The sequence below is a fragment of the Rana temporaria genome, chromosome 11 (genome assembly GCF_905171775.1).
Source record: "Rana temporaria chromosome 11, aRanTem1.1, whole genome shotgun sequence".
In the NCBI taxonomy this organism is placed as follows: domain Eukaryota; kingdom Metazoa; phylum Chordata; class Amphibia; order Anura; family Ranidae; genus Rana; species Rana temporaria.
The window spans coordinates 47,289,986-47,309,612 of record NC_053499.1 but is presented as its reverse complement, the minus strand read 5'-3'; the positions used below and the strand labels follow the sequence as shown (position 1 = coordinate 47,309,612).

At 42.9% G+C, this 19,627-nt stretch overlaps 1 protein-coding gene across 1 annotated transcript in view; it reads right to left on the bottom strand.

The window, feature by feature from the left end:
* The window catches only part of LOC120916787 (mucin-2-like), a 211,395-nt gene that overhangs the window by 106,258 nt on the left and 85,510 nt on the right, over positions 1 to 19,627 (bottom strand). Inside the window, exons 11-13 of the mRNA XM_040327724.1 lie at positions 18,106 to 18,216; positions 14,078 to 14,257; positions 9,343 to 9,582 (exon numbers count right to left, since the gene is read on the bottom strand). Coding sequence (XP_040183658.1) covers positions 9,343 to 9,582; positions 14,078 to 14,257; positions 18,106 to 18,216 — 531 coding nt within the window. The remainder of the gene's footprint in view (positions 1 to 9,342; positions 9,583 to 14,077; positions 14,258 to 18,105; positions 18,217 to 19,627) is intronic.

The window sequence follows — 19,627 nt, the reverse complement described above, 5'->3', positions numbered from 1 at the left end:
GCACATAATATCATCTTGTGAAAATACAAGATCAGTTTTAGGCAGGCTCATAAAAATTGAACAGAATGTTACTGTAATGCCTTGTACACACGGTCAGACTTTTGACCATGCAAAAGTCCACTGTGAGTCCGTCGAAAAGATAGAGAACAGATTCTCTATCTAAGGTCCGTCGGACTGGCCGTGTGTACGAGGCATAAGACTGGTACCCGCAGTGTCTTATGCTCAATGCTCCAGTGGTCTGTTATCAAGATCAATACAGGGTCCTCAGCCATCTAACTTTATTTACTACAGCATACTGAATGAGCAAATGAATGATCAAGAGCTGACATAGAACCAGAGACAGTGGGGGTTATTTACTAAAGGCAAATCCACTTTGCACTACAAGTGCAAACTACAAGTGGAAAGTGCACTTGAAATTGCACTGAAAGTGCACTTGGAAGTGCAGTCACTGTAGATCCGAGGGGGACATGCAAGGGAAAAAAAACAGCATTTTAGCTTGCACATGATTGAATAATAAAATCAGCAGAGCTTCCCCTCATTTCAGATCTACCCCTCAGATTTACAGCGACTGCACTGCCAAGTGCACTTTCAGTGCAATTTTAAGTGAAACACTATTTGGAAAGCTGCTAAACTCAGGATATGATCCTATTAAATTTGAAAGTGATATAACAGCTGGTAATTATTGGATGTATCATTATGACTGATCATAGATCTGTCCAGCCAGAATCATTATAGTTAAGTTGAAGCTGAATGCCAGACAAACAGAAATATACACATAAAATACATATGCAGAAACTGTTATACTGACTAATGGATTATTATTTCTACGGGTTGAGCTGAATTGGATGCATTTCTTAGGACACTCACCAAACAGCTCAGAAGTACTGAATGTTAATCCAAATCAACTGGTGCCGAAATGTTAAAATCAATTCTGACCATTTTCAAAGAATATAGACAAAGGAGGTCATAGAATATGTATTTGGAAAGAGGCTGGGGTTTGGACTTTAACCTCCCTAGCGGTATGATTATTTCACTTAAATCTGACCAAACAAGAGTCTAGTAGACATCCCGGTATGAATTTTTTTAAAAAACAAAATTATAAATTATAATATAATAAATAATTATAAATAATTATAACAAATAATAATATAATTATAATAAGAATTATTCAATAATGTAATCAACTCAAAATCACTGAAATTTGCTCAGTTGCAGAATTGTCGCTGTCATTACTTTTATTGACGAATTTCCCCACAAATCGCTATCGCACAATTCTGCAAGTGATTATAATTTATTATTGCTGTTTTCTAGCTGCTCTAAAACCATTTTTGACATAAAGGGACACTTTTGGTTGCTATTAGCAATCTACAGTTTGCAGGCAGAAAGAACAGTTTTTATTATATAAAAGAACATGTAGGACACTGGGCAGACCACTAGGGACAAAGGGGGTGTGTATTTTTTACATACAGTACTGTAATCTATAAGATTACAGTATACTGTATGTAATGTGTTTGTTTACATTTTTGAATTTGGCGCCGTTATCCGCCCCCGTGCGTCGTAACGTCGCAGGGAACGGAGATCGGCGGCACACAGAGGCACTGTGTGAATCGAGCGAGCACCCGCTCGCTCACACAGCGCGGTGGCATCGTTGGATCCAGGGACAAGGTAAATAAACAATGCCTGTGGATTCAGCGAGGCAAGCTCGAGTCTGACTCGGGGGTTACCGATTGCAGCACAAAAATGTAACCCCGAGTCAGACTCGGGAATACCGCCAGGGGGGTTAATGGTACCATATATCAACTGATGGTTAGTGAATATATTTACAACTTGTTACCTATATCTATCAACTAGGTATATACCTTATGTGGATATTTTCTCAGGATTTCTTATGTCGTCCGGGGTGGGTCAGTCACCCTGCCCCGGCCTCCTGGGAGCTTCAGTTACTGCTTCCCATCGTGAGACTTTTTTGGGTGGTCCTTCCTATAGGGTTTTTTTTTGCTGGGTAAATGCCTCTCCTATTTTATCTGATTGCTTACGATTTGTATTCACATTGTGTTTATGTTATTAATTTAGTTTCTCTTTATTTATAGTCTCATGACAACCTTTTATACATCATCAGACAAATTGTATGTATGGGTAATGCTCCTGAAGAAGCGGGTGATATAAGAAACCGCAAAACATGTCAAGCTTTTTTTTAAATATAATATAATTTAGATGATGTTGATATTCTATCTATGATGATGGGATGTTTTTTAGGCACTCTATAGTTGTTATGACTAAAGAACTTTATTCTATAAATATGTAAATTTTGTACATGTTTTTTTGTAATAAAACTTTCTTTATACTTTTCTAATCTTGACTGGAAATCAGTTGATATATGGTACCATTAAAGTCCAAACCCCAGCCTCTTTCCAAATACATATTCTAAATCTTGATGGGACGAAGGTACCGTGTGTAAATAATCTATACCTAGCACTTCTCTATATACAAAGGAGGACATGTCAATGCAAAAAAAGTTTTTTGAGGAGACAGTGATTTGATGAATTTTTAAAGTTAAACATAAAAAATGCCAAATTCCTTTAAAAAAAAAAATGTCTGGAGGATGCCTAAAGACCTGCCTGTGAAGTGGAGCCCCTATACAATGTATACCATGTACTACAGCAAAACTAACATTTGCAAAGAAAGAAAAATGCTGTTTTAATTGCTGGTAAATAACATTTCCATACAAGCTTGTTTTTTTGTTGTTGTAAAAAACAGCATGAAGACATAAGACATAAGGGTCTTAAAGCTGATACCGTATTTTGACAAGATGATATTATGTGCTGATTTTGATGGCTTCATCAGATGTATTAGGCTTATGGAGAACAATAGTGTAACACCGTAGGTTTAGGAGTCAAAGTATGTTTATTTCATCACAGACATCCAAAGATAGAAAAGGGACAAGCCAACACCCTTAAAGGGGTTGTAAAGGTTTGTTTTTAATTTTCTAAATAGTTTCCTTAAGAGCCGGTTCACACAGGGGCGACCTGGACGCGACTCAAGCATGCACCACAGCGCGACTTGGGGCGACTTAGAAGGCGACTTCAAGTCGTCTCCAGGACAGGCGACTTTCCAGTGGCCAATCAAACTAAAATCAGCTCTGTGGGAGGGGTTTACCCTAAAAACTATTTTCACTTTCTGAAAAGACGCTGCAGTAAAGACAGTGATCCGACTTCTGAGGCGACTTTCATTGAAATCACTGGATACAAGTTGCCTAGAAGTTGGATTGAAGTAGTACAGGAATATTTTGTGAAGTCGGAGCGACTTCAGTATTGTACATTTATTTCAATTGATTTTCTTAACAGCGCGAATTCGGGCGACTTTAAGTCGGGATCCCAAGTCACCCCTGTGCGAATGGGCTTGTAAGCTAGTGCATTGTTGGTTCACTTACCTTTTCTTTCAATTTCCCTTCTAAATGTTATTTTTCTTTGTCTGAATTTCTCACTTTCTGTTTCTCCTCAGTAAATTTGCCCCCATCATCCGAGCCATTCTGGCTGGGGGTTAGTCAGCCAGAACAGCTTACTGAGGAGAAACAGGAAGTGAGAAATTCAGACAAAGAAAAAAAGCATTTAGAAGGGAAATCAAAGAAAAAGGTTAGTGAACCAACAATGCACTAGATTAAAGGAACCTATTTTGAAAATAAAAGATGAACCTTTACAACCCCTTTAAGGGTCTAGTATGTATTTGGGGGGACCCTTGAGAAGTGTCCCCATACCATATGCATCAAACACGAGGCCCGTGAGCTGAATCTTGCCTCGCACCCAGCTCTGACTCTCCCTCCGCTCCCTGTCCACCACTGTTACTTGTAAACTCAAACACTTTCTGTATTTACAAGAACAGCTTTCACAACTGATTCGCTGCACCAATTTATGTTGGAACTTAATCAGAACGAAATATACGTCTCACCCACACATTTGATACCAAAAAACTGCCCTTCCTTGACCTACAGATTCTCATGAATCAAGGCCAACTCAGTACCTGTACTTACCGTAAGGACACAGCAGCGAATACCTTACTATACGCAACAAGCCACCATCCCCAATGGCTGAAAAACAGAATTCCGGTAAGACAGTTCCTACTTATTAAGAGGAACTGCTCAAACATGCGTGACTATAGACGGTAAAGTCAGGAGCTATATGCGAGGTTCCGCGAACGCGGATACTTGCATGGCCAAATTAAGAAGGCTAAGAAACGAGCAGCAATCAGAGATCGACATGACCTCCTAACTAAAAATAGATAGGTCACACTGGGGCATACTGACAAATACACCCGATCTGGCTCGGATAGTCAGTGATTCACCTAAACTTGTTGCACGGCGTGCCAAGAGCATTGGAGATTTGCTAATTCAGTCCGAATTTGTCAGAGAACCAGAAACAACATGGTTCTTTGACTATCCACGAACTCTTGGCATGTTTCTGTGCAACAAATGCCAGATATGCCCGTATGTGCATCGCACATCAACATTTTCAGATGCCCATGGACATGGCTCGTTTTGAAATTAGGAACCCAATAAATTGTTCCTCTTCTCGTGTCATTTACATAATCACCTGTCCGTGTCCAAATATCTACGTTGGCAAGACAAAAAGATCTCTTAAAATACGCATTGGTGGGCACTTGAGGGAGATAAATGACAAGGAAAAGACACCAGAAAAACCATTAGCAAAGCACTTTGCCCAATGCCATGGCCGGAGTTCCAAGGGACTAACTGTTAAGGGCATTTATGCCCTAAAATTACCAAATAGAAGAGGCGACTATGATCGCATTCTCCTACAAAAGGAGAAATGGTGGGTTTATCGTTTAAAATCACTAGTGCCAATTGGCCTAAATACTGAATTGAATTTACAGGTCTTCTTGGACTCCTGACATGGCTAAGCTATAACATTGTATGTATAGCCTACATTGTTATCCTTGCTTATTATCCCCTCTATTTAATTGATTATTTATTAAACTCCCTACACGTCCCCCCCTTGTGGTCTGATTATTTGGTATTTTTGTGGGTATAAGTATACTGTACACACAATACTGAGATTCAACTTCCTCCTCTCTCCTTCCCCCTTCTCCTATACATATATATACCCTTTTCCTTTGATAAAAATACTGATGCACATTTTATCTAATTGCTTTAATTGATCTAATGGACTTCCATTAATGCAGTGTTTCTCAATTCCAGTCCTCAGGCCCCTCCAACAGGTCAGGTTTTCAGGATTTCCCTCAGATGAAAAGGCTGTGGTGATTACTAAGGCAGTGAAACTGATCAAATCACCTGTGCAAAATAATGGAAATCCTGAAAACCTGACCTGTTGGGGGGGGGCCTGAGGACTGGAATTGAGAAACACTGCATTAATGTGAGTTCGACAAATATGTGGATCTGTTATGGTTTTGATTTCCTGTGCCATTCTATATGACTTCTCAAACTTAGGGCCAGATTCACAGACAAATACGTTGCGCAGCGGCGGCGTAACGTATCCCATTTATGTTACACCGCCGCAAGTTTACAGCGTAAGTGCCTGATTCACAAAGCACTTACCTGTAAACTTGCGGCGGTGTAACGTAAATCCGCTCGGCGCAAGCCCGCCTAATTCAAATGGGGCGGGCACCATTTAAATTAGGCGCATTCCCGCGACGAACGTACTGCGCATGCTCCCTCCATCAAATTACCCGACGTGCATTGCGCTAAATGACGTCGCAAGGACGTCATTGGTTTCGACGTTAACGTAAATGGAGTCCAGCGCCATTCACGGATGACTTACGCAAACAACGTGATTTTTCAAATTTTGATGCGGGAACGACGGCCATACTTAACATTGGCTAGTCCACCTAGAAGGCAGCCTATGGCCCCGTACACACGACAGAGGAACTCGACGTGCTTGGCACGTCGAGTTCCTCGTCTCGTTTTGGGATGAAGCCGCCGAGGAGCTCGGCGGGCCGCCTTCTCCTATAGAACAACGCGGCCAACGAGAAAATAGAGAACATGTTCTCTATTTTCTCGTCGAGCTCCTCGGCGGCTCCATCGAGCCAAAACTGTACAGATGACAGAGATTCTCGGCAGAATCCGGGTTTTGACCGAGTTTCTCGGCGAATTCTGCCGAGAATCTCTGTCGTGTGTACGAGGCCTCAGTTTTACGCTGCGTATCTCGACGGAAACGACGGAAAGTTAGAGCGACGGGTAAAGCGTACGTTCGTGAATCGCCGTAACTAGTCATTTGCATATTCTACGCCGACCGCAATGGAATCGCCACCTAGCGGCCGGCCTAGAATTGCATCCTAAGATCCGACGGTGTAAGTCAATTACACCTGTCGGATCTTAGGACTATCTATGCGTAACTGATTCTATGAATCAGCCGCATAGATACGACAATTGTATCTCAGAGATACGACGGCGTATCAGGAGATACGCCGTCGTATCTCTTCTGTGAATCTGGCCCTAAGTCCTCATTTTACTGGCATAGGCAATGATGGTGATATGCATGTTTCCCTTGTTGTGTGTCTCCACTCCCTTACCCTGTAATTTTCTTCTTTCCTTTATTTTGCCCTCTTTTTCCTTATATGTTCGTATATTCATAATATTTCACCCTTTGGAATAACATACTACTTAAATCGGTTAGGTCTTGTGTAATGCCGGGTCGATATGGGGATAGGCATTGCCTTTATGTATGGCGACTGTCTGCCCCCAAATATGGAGCGGTAACGATATTGAACTTAAAAGACTTGTCTTAATGGACCATCTCCTATATCTCTTATAACGGGACTAGATATGTTCCTTGACTTTTCACTTCTCCCAAGGTGATAATCACCAGCTGATTACTGTATAAAAATAGGTGCAGTCACTGGTGACGAGTAAACGTCTGAGATGAAGCCAGGCCACGAAGCAAGGTGAAACGCGTTGACGTCATCACCCCGCGCCAGTCACGTTACGTTCCCCGTGAGTGAGACGAGCAGGATGCAACAAATGGAGCTACGAATCCTCCGAATACACTGACCATCGCCGCTCTATCATCACCAGGATCGGGCCCACACCATAGCGCTACTCTACCTATTGGCAAATACTAAGCAGCTGATCAAATTATTGGGGTTGCTCGCCAATCGCGATATACTGCATGATCCCTCCATCCAGCTGACAGGCCAATTTATATTCCTTTCCATCAGTAAGCGTTTACGGCCCAAGCAATGGACTGATAAGTATGAGAATGGCGGCATGGTGGTAATGTATTAACATCTCTTCAATTGTTTAATGCTACCGGATGCCAGTACCAATTAGGTACTCTGCACTTTAGTATTTTTACCTTCTGGCTAATAATACTGCTTTACCTACACTGGTGACAGGTTTGTCTATGCACAAGCAAATTAATGCTGATGAACCAGAGCTATTTCCGATTACTGGATACCTACGGACTTAATAGGATATTCATAGTCAGGACCGTCTCCATGCAATGCTTATGAACTTTTATTGAATTGCCTGACTAATTTCAGCTTATTATATTGCTTTCAGGGTCACTAATCAATAACAATACTTAACCAGTGCATGCCCATGGTTCCTACTTCCATACTAACTAACAAGGATATCCAAAATATATAAAAAAAAATTGGCCAAACTTAGACAGTCCTTCCTTTCTCTCTTTTCTCTCCCTCACACACCGGGTCCAGCCACTAGTAAAAGCACCCATTGGCTTAGCTAAAGAAGGTGTTATCAAATGAATTTATTTGATCCATACATTATTCCTTCTTTTAATAAATGTTGCTAAATACTTTATGAACCATATTGGATGGGGTGCATATAACCTGTGGCTGAACCACTCACGTCCGGACTGGTGCTGTGTTTGTGTGTATGTTTTGTAACAAGTGAGTCCCGTTTGTTATTTATGTCCATGATAATTCATGTTTTTAAATGATTCTATTTTGTCTCACCAAGTTCCAAATAACTGCACTTTCTATATACCATTTTGATACTGGGATAAATTCAAGTTGTATCATATTTTGGTGAAGATCATCATTTGTTGCTATAGGTAACCTATTTTTAAATAGCTTTTCCTTAGGCTATTTCCCTTTCCCAGTCCTTTCCTTACCAATTTTCACATATCCCTGCCTGCATTGCACTCAAGGCAGGGACAAGGGAGATGAAGTTGGAGGAAAGTGGTGCAGAGGTCAGAGCCAAGTAGACGTTAAAGCTAGACGTGGAGAGCTGAATCATGCACGCTGTGCTTAGCACAGCCCTAAACCCTGCACTCAGTATGTAGCGCACCTCCTGAACTCTGCACTCTGTACGTAGTGCACCCCTGAACCCTGCACCCTGTACGTAGTGCACCCCTGAACTCTGCACTCTGTGAAAAGCACATCCCTAAACTCCACACATAACACACTCCTGGTATTTATTGCCTTTTTAAGATCCTCCACAAAATGTATCCTGGACCTGTCTGGGTTTTGTGTGAGTTCTACTAATGCGCTCTTTTCTCCCTCCAACTCTCCTTGAACATTGTGTTGTTCTGTAACACCATGTACAGCATTAACATATCCCCCAAACCTGTGAGGCCTCGTACACACGATAGGTTAAACAGAGGACAACGGTCTGAAGGACCGTTTTCATCGGTCAAAACCGATCATGTGTGGGCCCCATAGGTTATTTAACCATCGGTTAAAAAAAAGCCAACTTGTTTTAAATTTAACCGATGGATTCCTAACCGATAGGACAAAACCGAGTAGGCACGACCATCGGTTAAAAATCCACGCATGCTCAGAATCAAGTCGACGCATGCTTGGAAGCATTGAACTTCGTTTTTTTCAGCACGTCGTTGTGTTTTACGTCACCGCGTTCTGACACAATCGTTTTTTTTGACTGACCATCAGTCAGCTTCATCGGTTAACCGATGAAAATGGTCCATCGGTCCGTTCTCATCGGATGGACTGATCGTGTGTACGAGGCTTGAGTTAAAGGATTTGTGTATTCTCAATGTATTCCTTGGAGCTGCTTAAAAAAGCGCTCTTCCTGCTGTATAAAAATGTTATATTTTAATTTTTCCATTAGTACATGTCCCTAATGGTAGTGCCCAGCTTCCTATGCTTCTTTTCTAAAAATAATTTCATTATGAGTCCAACCAAAGCAAAACATTGTATAACAAGATTGTTCCCCCCATAGTACGGTTCAGGGAGGTTCAGTTTATTCGAATTTAAGGACTCATTGCAAAACTGGATACAAATCAAACTGGGCAGATTTACTCATCCCTAATCTCCCCAGATCTGCATTAAAAAATTTAGGAAAATAGACAAATAGAGATTCTCCTGATTCGATCATCACTATAGGAGAGTTACCTGAGAATGGCAGGCTTTGAAGGTGTCACTGAGGATGACACTGCATTGTCTTTGTGCCCATGGCTTTCTGAACGGGTTAACATCACAAGGTTCTATTATGTCTTTAACATCGTTGCATGTTGGTTTCATCTTCCAGCTGTTGCCAAATTCCAAAATATCCTCAACAGTACAGTGGCCTCTTGTATTAAAATCATTGTTTGAATTGCCATCATAATTTCCACAGAGTCCACAAACTTTATGCTGGAAAAAAAGTAAAAGTGTATGTAAGCCTTAAAGTGGATGTAAACCCAAATTTGTTTTCAATATGTAGAGTATAAGATTTCCTATCATCTGTGCCCAGTCTTGCCACAAAGAGTTAATCCAGCTCTGAGCAATCCTCTTTTCTTTTTTCAGTGAGATAAACGGAAAACAGGAGAAAACGTTTGTCTGTTCTTCCCCCTTGCTATGAATGACAGGTTATTTACATATCTTATGCACTAGCCTGAGACAGGCATTATTTTTTAATTCCCACCCCCACTCCTTTTCTGAAGTAATGTGGTGACTTTTCTGGATTTTGACTGGATGTTACTGATCATAGCAGAATTGTGTGTAAGGAATACATAGGAGAAAATGCATATTGACAAGGGGAGTGTAGAGGTGGGTGGGGAGTCTACTGACATCACGACTCCACCCACTGAGCTCCAGACAACATATCCACCCACAGAATCTGCAGTTTTTCAGTTCTTATAACAGACAGAGGGGAGACATTTGACAGGTAACTAGCACTATGGCAGTAGTTTAGAAAGGATGAGAGTGGTTTTACATCCACTTTAACTACTTGGTAACCGCCCTATAGCCGAAATACGGCTACAAGGCGGTTCCCTAACTCTAGGAGGGCGTCAATATACGTCCTCCCAGAGAGTCACAATTGCGCGCCCGAGCGGGCGCGCACACGCGATCACCGGCGCTCGGCGGGTCCACGGGACCCGCAGCAACACGGATCGCGGTAAGGAGCCAATGGAAGCGGCTCCTTACCACGTGATCGCGCCGTCCAATGACGGCGCGATCACTTGTAAACAAACCGGCGTCATGTAATGACGCTGGTTCCTCCCTCTCCTCTCTGTACCGTTCGGTACAGTGTGAGAGGAGAGGGAGGGGGGGGGGATCGGGCGGCAGCAGCAGCTGCCGCACTGTGGGCTGGATCTGTGACAATTGCAGTCACAGATCCAGCCATCCCTGCGCAATACTCTGCAAAATAAAAATAATGATGAGTGCAATACTCTGCAATACCCCACCCCATACTCTGCAATACCCCACCCCATACTCTGCAATACCCCACCCCATACTCTGCAATACCCCACCCCATACTCTGCAATACCCACCCCCCCATACTCTGCAATACCCACCCCCCCCATACTCTGCAATACCCCCCCCATACTCTGCAATACCCACCCCCCCATACTCTGCAATACCCCCCCATACTCTGCAATACCCCCCCATACTCTGCAATACCCCCCCATACTCTGCAATCCCCCCCATACTCTGCAATACCCCCCCCCATACTCTGCAATACCCCCCATACTCTGCAATACCCCCCCCCCCATACTCTGCAATACCCCCCCATACTCTGCAATACCCCCCCCATACTCTGCAATACCCCCCCCCCCATACTCTGCAATACCCCCCCCATACTCTGCAATACCCCCCCCCATACTCTGCAATACCCCCCCATACTCTGCAATACCCCCCCCCATACTCTGCAATACCCCCCCCCATACTCTGCAATACCCCCCCATACTCTGCAATACCCCCAATACTCCAATACCTTGCAATACGTCGCCTATGGGGATTTTTAAGTAGCAACGTTTGGCGCAATTTCACGAGCGTGTGCCATTTTGAAGGGTGACATGTTGGGTATCTATTTACTCGGCGTAACTTCATCTTTCATATTATGCAAAAACATTGGGCTAACTTTACTGTTTTGTTTTTTTTTAAGCACAAAACTGTTTTTTTTTTAAAAACACGCGTTCAAAAAATTGCTGCGAAAATACCGTGCAAGATAAAAAGTTGCAACAACCGCCATTGTATTCTCTAGGGTCTTTGAAAAAAAAGCATATATAATGTTTTGGGTTTCTATGTAATTTTTTAGCAAATAAATGATGATTTTTACATGTAGGAGAGAAATGTCAAAATTGGCCTGGGTGCTCCAGAACGCCTGATGGTGCTCCCTGCATGTTGGGCCTCTCTATGTGGCCACGCTGTGTAAAAGTCGCACACATGTGGTATCGCTATACTCGGGAGGAATAGCAGAATGTGTTTTGGGGTGTAATTTGTAGTATGCATATGCTGTGTGTGAGAAATAACCTGCTAATATGACAGAAACTAGATTTTTTTTTTTTTTTTACAGAATTTTCAGTCTTTTTTCTTTTATAGCGCAAAAAATAAAAACCGCAGAGGTGATCAAATACCACCAAAAGAAAGCTCTATTTGTGGGAAAAAAAGGACAAAAATTTCAGATGGGTACAATGTTGTATGACTGAGTAATTGTCATTCAAATTGTGAGAGCACCGAAAGCTGAAAATTGGTCTGGTGATTAAGGGGGTTTTCGTGCCCAGTGGTCAAGTGGTTAACAATGACTTATTTTTATTGGCAGCCTTCTGGTCTTCTAAATTGACCATTGAAAGATGTTTTATAATATTTTTTCAATAAATACTTCTTGATTTTCAGCTTAAATCATGTGAACTGATAACTTGCTGTGTTCGCTGCCTGTGTACAAGGAGGGGCTATGGAGATGAGGATAAGGGGATAAGATGAGGAGATCTGCATTCTCTGTAATGAAGCAGGAAATGCTAAAACATTGTGCTTTGCAATTCAACGTTGAAAATATATGTTGTCATGTTAGAAATAGAGGTAGGCGCATGCTATATTTCTGGCACAGAACAGGAAATGTGCATGTATTCTAGAGATGTGCTACATATGTTTTTTGTCATTCACTGAGGAACACAGGATTGAACTAGTTCTTGCACATTTGAGTTACCTTTGCTTCCTACAAGAGAATTGAACACTGGCAAATGTTGAACATTGAACATGTCATGTATAACAATGCCTCCAATTGCTGTTCCTTGGATGTTTGCTAGTATATTAGGAGGTTCTACGAAAAATGTCCCTCAGCTCTGGGTGCTTTTACTATATTTTCTTTTCTTCATTCAAACATTCTTTTTCACCATGGATATTTTTTAGCTGCTTAATCTAATGTCTTTAGAGCAGCCATCTAAATTGTCTAATCCTCAGTGTTGCTTTTGAGACTGTACCTGGGCCTCACTGGACCAATGATTGCAGGCCTGTCTGGAATGTGGCCTTTAGGATTTTGGATTCTCAGAATTTTGCAAAATTCTCCAAAATTCAGAAAATTTCCGATTTTGGAATTTCCGAATTTCCAAATGTCAATTTTTTTAAATTTCGAACTTTTTAAATTTTCGTAAATTCAAAGTTTTGGAATTTCGAAATTTCCAGAATTCATAAATTCGAAATCTCGTACATTCGAAATTTTGGAAATTTGAAATTCGGAAATTTCGGAAGTTCGAATTTTCGGAAATTTGAAATTTCGAAATTTCAGAAAATTAGGAATTCGTAAATTTGTAAATCCGAAATTTCGTATATTCAGAAATTCGAAATTTCGGAAATTCAAAATTTCGGAAGTTCAAAAATTCAGAAATTTTGAGATTTTGGAATTAGGGAATTTGTAAAAATGTGTTAAAACAACAAATTTGGAACTAAACAAATTGCACATGTTTAATGCTTATGGAAATCCCACTCTCTTCAAACTAATTGTAGCATTACCTACAGGCTTTAAAATGTGGCCATTTCCTCAGCATAGCTTGGGGAGCCCTAACTGCACTTCACCAATGTTGTAGGTTGTGAGTAAGTCTTGTCTGTGACCTTTGTTCAATGAACTCTGCCTTCTAGCACTTTCCACAACTTTGTACTGTATTAGGGCCCTTTCACACGCACGGACAAACGGTCCGTTTATTACAAGTCCGATTACAGACTTGTAATGTATCCCTATGGGATTGCAAACGTTAGCGGATGATGCATCCACTAACGTCCGCAACCATCCGCAAAGATCCGCTTTTGCGGACGGAAGAAAACCCTATTTTTCTTCCGTCCGGCGGAACGGATCGGATGAATACGGACACACGGTCCGTATTCATCCGATTTCCCATAGGGGAGAGCGGAGGAGAGACAGGGCGGTCTCTGCACTGTGTGCGGGGACCGCCCTGTCCACCGACAGCTCAGCGGGGATTAATGGAGGAATCCCCGCTGAGCCAAACGGGCTAACGGAGCGGATCAATACGGATCCGCTACGTGTGAAAGAGCCCTTAGTATGTGGAGTTTTTTTATCTAGTACTGAGCTGTAGAACTGCCTCTGGTGTGACCAACTCATTGGCCGTATTAGATGAATGATGTCATGTGTATCCCTGCCCATTTGTATGTGTGCAGCTGTGGGGCAGGGAATCTTCCACCCAAAGTTCATTGACCCAGGGATCCCCAATAAACACAGTTTAATGTAACAGTGCCTTCTCTGTGAGTGTGTGACAGCAAAAAGACCTGGCACTATCAAACTATGCCCCTGAAAACGCTGATATTTTATCCACACTCCAAATTTGTGAGCCTCAATGGAGCTGTCCACCCCTGTATAACCCCAGGCTTCCAAAACGTCCTAAACATACAAAGTAAAAAAAAAAATGAATCTTACCTGAAACTGTTCTGGGACCTTGATTGAAAGACCCGTCTTCTTATCCCAAACCAGGATAATTCCATTTTTTGCTTTGATGATCAAATTAAGACTATTGTTTTTGATGTAATAAGGGGTTTCTTCTCCATCTCCCACATTAATAACCTCCACTTCTCCATCGGTAAGAAGGATTTCATAACCCTGAAAAATATATGAACACATTTTAATTCTAAGGGAAAATCATTCTTCATGATGTTTTTGTAAATTCTCTCCATATTGGCCATATATTGTAGGTGTGAAAGCTGCAGTAATTTTTTACAGTCATTAAAAAGAAAACCACTCATGGGACATGTTGGTAAGGACACTGGAAGCTGTGTAGGAAAATATTATTCTGTTCAGATTAAATTCGTTTTATATATATTTCTAATATACAAAGGGTCAATTCACTTAGCTATAACCTTCCAATGTTCTACCACTTGCTCCAGGGTTAACTGTTTAAGAGAGAATTTTCCTTGCTTCAAAATGATCTCCTCTCACTTCCTATTTTGCCTTGAGACAGACAGTAGAAAAGAATCTTCCCAGTGCGCCACAGCAAAAATAGGATCTTGACTTTTGATGTACAATAACTATTAGTACTAGGGTTGCACCGATATTGATACCGGTATCAGTATAGGTGCCGATACTAAGCATTGGTTCTTGTGCAAATGCTCTGATACCTGAAACTGATACCTCAAGGCTCAGTTCTTTCAGCTCAGCTGTCAGTGGGATTCCCTGCTGACAACTGAAATGTAAAGAAATGAATGCTGGCAATCCTTGGTTGTTAAGGAGCGGGCTGCCGCATCCTTAACAACCAGTCACATTTCAGCTGTCAGCAGTGGCGGCTGGTGCTCAAAATTTTTGGGATCGCGCAAACGAAAAAATAAATAAAAAACAATTGCAGCCTCACTGTGCCCATCAAATGCAGCCACTGTGCCATCAATTGTCACCACTGTGCCATGCCATCAAACGCAGTCACTGTGCCATGCCATCAAACAGCCACTGTGCCCATCAATTGTCGCTACTGTGCCATGCCATCAAACGCATCCACTGTGCCATCAATTGTCACCACTGTGCCATGCCATCAAACGCAGCCACTGTGCCATGCCATCAAACGCTGCCACTGTGCCCATCAATTGTCGCCACTGTGCCAATTGTCACCACTGTGCCACTGTGCCCTTTAATTGTTGCCACTGTGCCAATTGATGCCACTGTGCCCTTTAATTGTCGCCACTGTGCCCATTGTCACCACTGTGCCAATTGATGCCACTGTCACTGTGCCAAAAGTCGCCACTGTGCCCATTGTCGCCACTGTGCCAATTGATGCCACTGTGCCCATTGTCGCTACTGTCACTGTGCCAATTGTCGCCGCTGTGCCCTGTAAAATGCCCCTTCCCCCGCTGGCTCTGATAGGCACTTCCATGCAGCCAACCAGCTGCCGTTATTCAGATGGCCGGCACTCACTATCCGGCCGGCCATCTGAATAGTCGGCGGCAGCGGCAACAATACATAGATTCATGCAATGCATGAATCTATGTATTGTAATCAGTGGCGGTGCGAGAGCGAGAGGGGGCAGAGCTCCGGCGCCCTCTATGGTGGACACACCGCCACTGGCTGTCAGCGTGATTCCCCTGCTGACAGATGAAATTTAAACAAAAGAATGCCGGCAATAGTTAGTTATCCATGCATCCACCAGAAATATTGACTCCCCCATCATCTAGTGTTCCAGCGCTATCTCCCCTCCCTCCACCAGCATCAATCCCATTGTAGCCTCTTACCCCTCTCCCGAAGCAAGGGGCCTTCCAGATTCCGATAAGCCCCCCGTAGACCCCCACAACCACCGGGCAAGGGTTGTGGGGATGAGTCCTTTGTCCCCATCAACATGGGGACATCCTCCCCATGTTGAGGGCATATGGCCTGGTATGGTTCAGGAGGGGGGAGGCTTTCTCTCATCCCCCTTCTTTTCCTGAGGCCTGCCAGGTTGCGTGTGTCATGGATATGCAATAATGTCTGGCAGCTTACCTGTCTCTTCATGTGTTCATTAGAGGCCTGACTCTCTTATCTGGCTGCCTTTATCATCGCTCCTCCCTGTATGGCTCCACCCCAGGCCATCCCAGGAACTCTATATTAACCACTGCACTGCTGGTCTGCGGTGCTGATCAACGTTGTTTGTTAGTATTGTCTTTCTGCCTGCCGTGTGCTACGTTATCTCTGTGTATCGACTTTGGCTTGTCTCCAACTACTCCTGTTTGCCTGTGACCCTGACCCTTGGCCATCCTCGTCTGCTTGTTGCCCCAACCTCTGCTTACCCTTCACTATTCCTTGTGTCCTGAGTGGCTGCTTCCCCTCTCTCCCTACGAAGCGTGACCTAGGGGACTCCGGGGGCCGTGACCTGGACCCCACACCATTTTTTAATTTAATTTTGACGCGGGATTCCCCTTAAAATCCATACCAGACCTGAAGGTGGAGGCACTCCTGTGTGTTATATCTACCATGCATCATGGCTATTTTAATGACAGCCCAAACATCATTATCACAGTATGTCATCATCTATGTCATTGCTGATTTGGGTTACATGGACTATTTGGTCGTTTATTTGGGGTAATCAGTGTAGTGTAGTGGGTGGCGGGTAATCAGTGTAGTGTAGTTGGTGGCGGGTAATCAGTGTAGTGTAGTGGGTGGCGGGGTAATCAGTGTAGTAGTGGATGGCCAGGTAATCAGTGTAGTGTAGTGAGTGGTGGGGTAATCAGTGTAGTGTAGTGAGTGGCGGGGTAATCGGTGTAGTGTAGTGGGTGGTGGGGTAATCAGTGTAGTGTAGTGGGTGGTGGGGTAATCAGTGTAGTGTAGTGGGTGGCGGGGTAATCAGTGTAGTGTAGTGGGTGGTGGGGTAATCAGTGTAGTGTAGTGGACAGGTAGGTCAATGTACTGATCGGTGTAGTAATCAGGCTGGTAAGTACTATTGTAGGAAGGGAAGGGACTCAGGGAGTGCTAAAAGTCCGTAGGTTAGGGGGCGCACATTTCTTGCCTTGCACCAGTGTTGACAACCCACCCTACGCCACTGCTGCTGGGGAGGCACCTGATGCAAGAACAGACTCTGCTGGGGGTACCTGATGGCATTTGGTGGCAGGTGACACGCTCAGGGCTTCCACTGATTCGGCATTGTGGTGAGTTGAATGATTTCATTCTATATTACAATGTAATAATAGAAATAATGCACTTCAATGACCCTGACACCATAACAACCATGGTGTCGGGATGTTTGAATCGCTAACCCCAAGTGTTTGGAGTATCTTTATCTGCTGATTTGTTAAACTTTCTGGAATACACATTTCTATTGTGGTGTAGGATCTGGGTCTTTCATTGTTTCTTTGTTTCTTTCTTTCTCTCCATCCCTCATTCATCTCAGACTCTAACCACACACACCCTTTTGAGCCACGTCCATGTAAGCCACACCCACTATTCACATAAACCACACCCATTTTTCGCCACATTTTCCTATTTTCTCATGTCACGCCTACAAGTGAATGCTAATTATAGCAAGGCTCCGCCTACATGCAAAAAAGTGTCCCAGGATTTTTTTTACAATGTTGGCAACTATGCTTTAGATAAGCCTATAATAAGGCGTACCTATAGGTACTGTAAATATCCCCTGATCGATTTTGATTGTAGATGGAGCCAGTGATGTCTCTGGTGCATGCGCTTGGAAGGAACAGCATACCCCTGCTGTTCCTTCAGAGTTCTGTGAGTCCTGTGCCATAAACGGCGGTTCCTGTTCTAAGGTAAGTTTCACATACTAGCAGATTATGAAATTCCCTTGCAGGTTAACTAAATTACTGCCACTTTAAAAGTGGAATTGCTCTCACTTTACAGAGATTTTTTCTTACTTCCTGTTGTGGCACCAGGACAGAAAGTAAAGAAAACTCTCCCGAAACGAAAGAAAAAAAAATGAAGAAATAAATTTTTTTTGGCATTACATACACTTTAAAAAATCCTTTGTGAAATAAAGAACTTACCTCTAGACTAACTATGATGGTCTTGGCACAAGTTAAACCAGTGTCACTACATTGTGTATTTTCAGTAATAACTTTGAATGTTGAATTCTCTTTATCCTCTCCACAACAATCCTGAAAACAATCACATTGTATGAGTTTATGATGTGCTATGCAAAAATAGGCAATGAATGATTTTTTTTATAAAAACTGTACATTTTGGAACTATTCTCATTATTGCATGCTATCCAATTCAAAATATGTTTTACATTCATATTTTTTATTCAATACCTCTGAAGCAGCTTGATTGGCCTAGCAAAATCAGTATGGTAAAGGAGTCCAGAATGTTTAGGTGATCGCTGAGGCTTATGACGAGAAAAATGCAATTTTTTAAATTGGTCATTAAAAACGATCGTGTGTAAGCAGTGCCGATCCTGACCTCCCTTGGGCTGCCAAAAATGACGTTTCACATAAAAGTTGAAAAGGAGGGGGGCTGTCGACAGTGCCATGTCACATTAAAGATTAAAGTTGAAAAGCGGGGGGTGCTGACTTCTTACCTCTCCCATGCAGCCAGCGAGTTGAGAAGCAGGGTGAGGGGCCAAAAATGACTTCTAACCAGGCGGGACCTCTAGTAATTTGGGTGGCCCTCCGAAGCTTTGCAGGGCCCTAAGCGGCTTGCATAGTGAGCCTATAGGGCGGATCAGCCCTGTGTGTAAGCTCCAGAGCATTTTTCTTGACAAGAAAAATGGGAATTAAAAATTTAGAACCTGCTCTATTTTTTCTTGTCGTTTTTCACGTTGTTTTTCTCATCATGAAAAACGGTCGTGTGTAGGCTTTAACGATGGGAAAAAACGCGCATGCTCAGAAGCAAATTATGAGAAGGAAAATTTGCATAATCAGCCCAAAGGGTGGCGCCATTCGAACGGAACTTCCCCTTTATAGTAACGTCATACGTGTTGTTTGTCACCGCGCTTCTACTTATTTTTGGTAAAAAAAAATTGCAATAGGCGTTTATTGATTGGTTTGCGCCAAAGTTATAGCGTTTACAAAATAGGGGATAGTTTTATGGCATTTTTATTAATATTTTTTTTTTTACTAGTAATGGCGGCGATCAGAGATTTTTTTTTCATGACTGCAACATTTTGGTGGACACATCGGACACTTTTGACACAATTTTGGGACCATTGTAATTTTCACAGCGACAAGTGCTATAAAAATGCACTGATTACTGAGAAAATGGCAGTGAAGGGGTTAACCACTAGGGGGCGCTAAGGGGTTAAGTGTGCCCTAAGGGAGTGATTTTTACTGTAGGGGGGACGTGTGACGTCACTGATCGTCGTTCCCTATAACAGGGAACAGACGATCAGTGACACTGCCACAGAGAAGAACGGGGAAGGTGTGTTTACACTCACCTCTCCCCGTTCTTAAGCTCCGGTGACTGATCGTGGGACGCCGGCGGCAATCGGGTCCCGCGGGCATGGTCACGGAGCTTCGGACCAACCCACGGCTGGACACTTAAAGGGCAATGTACCTGTACGTGCCTGTG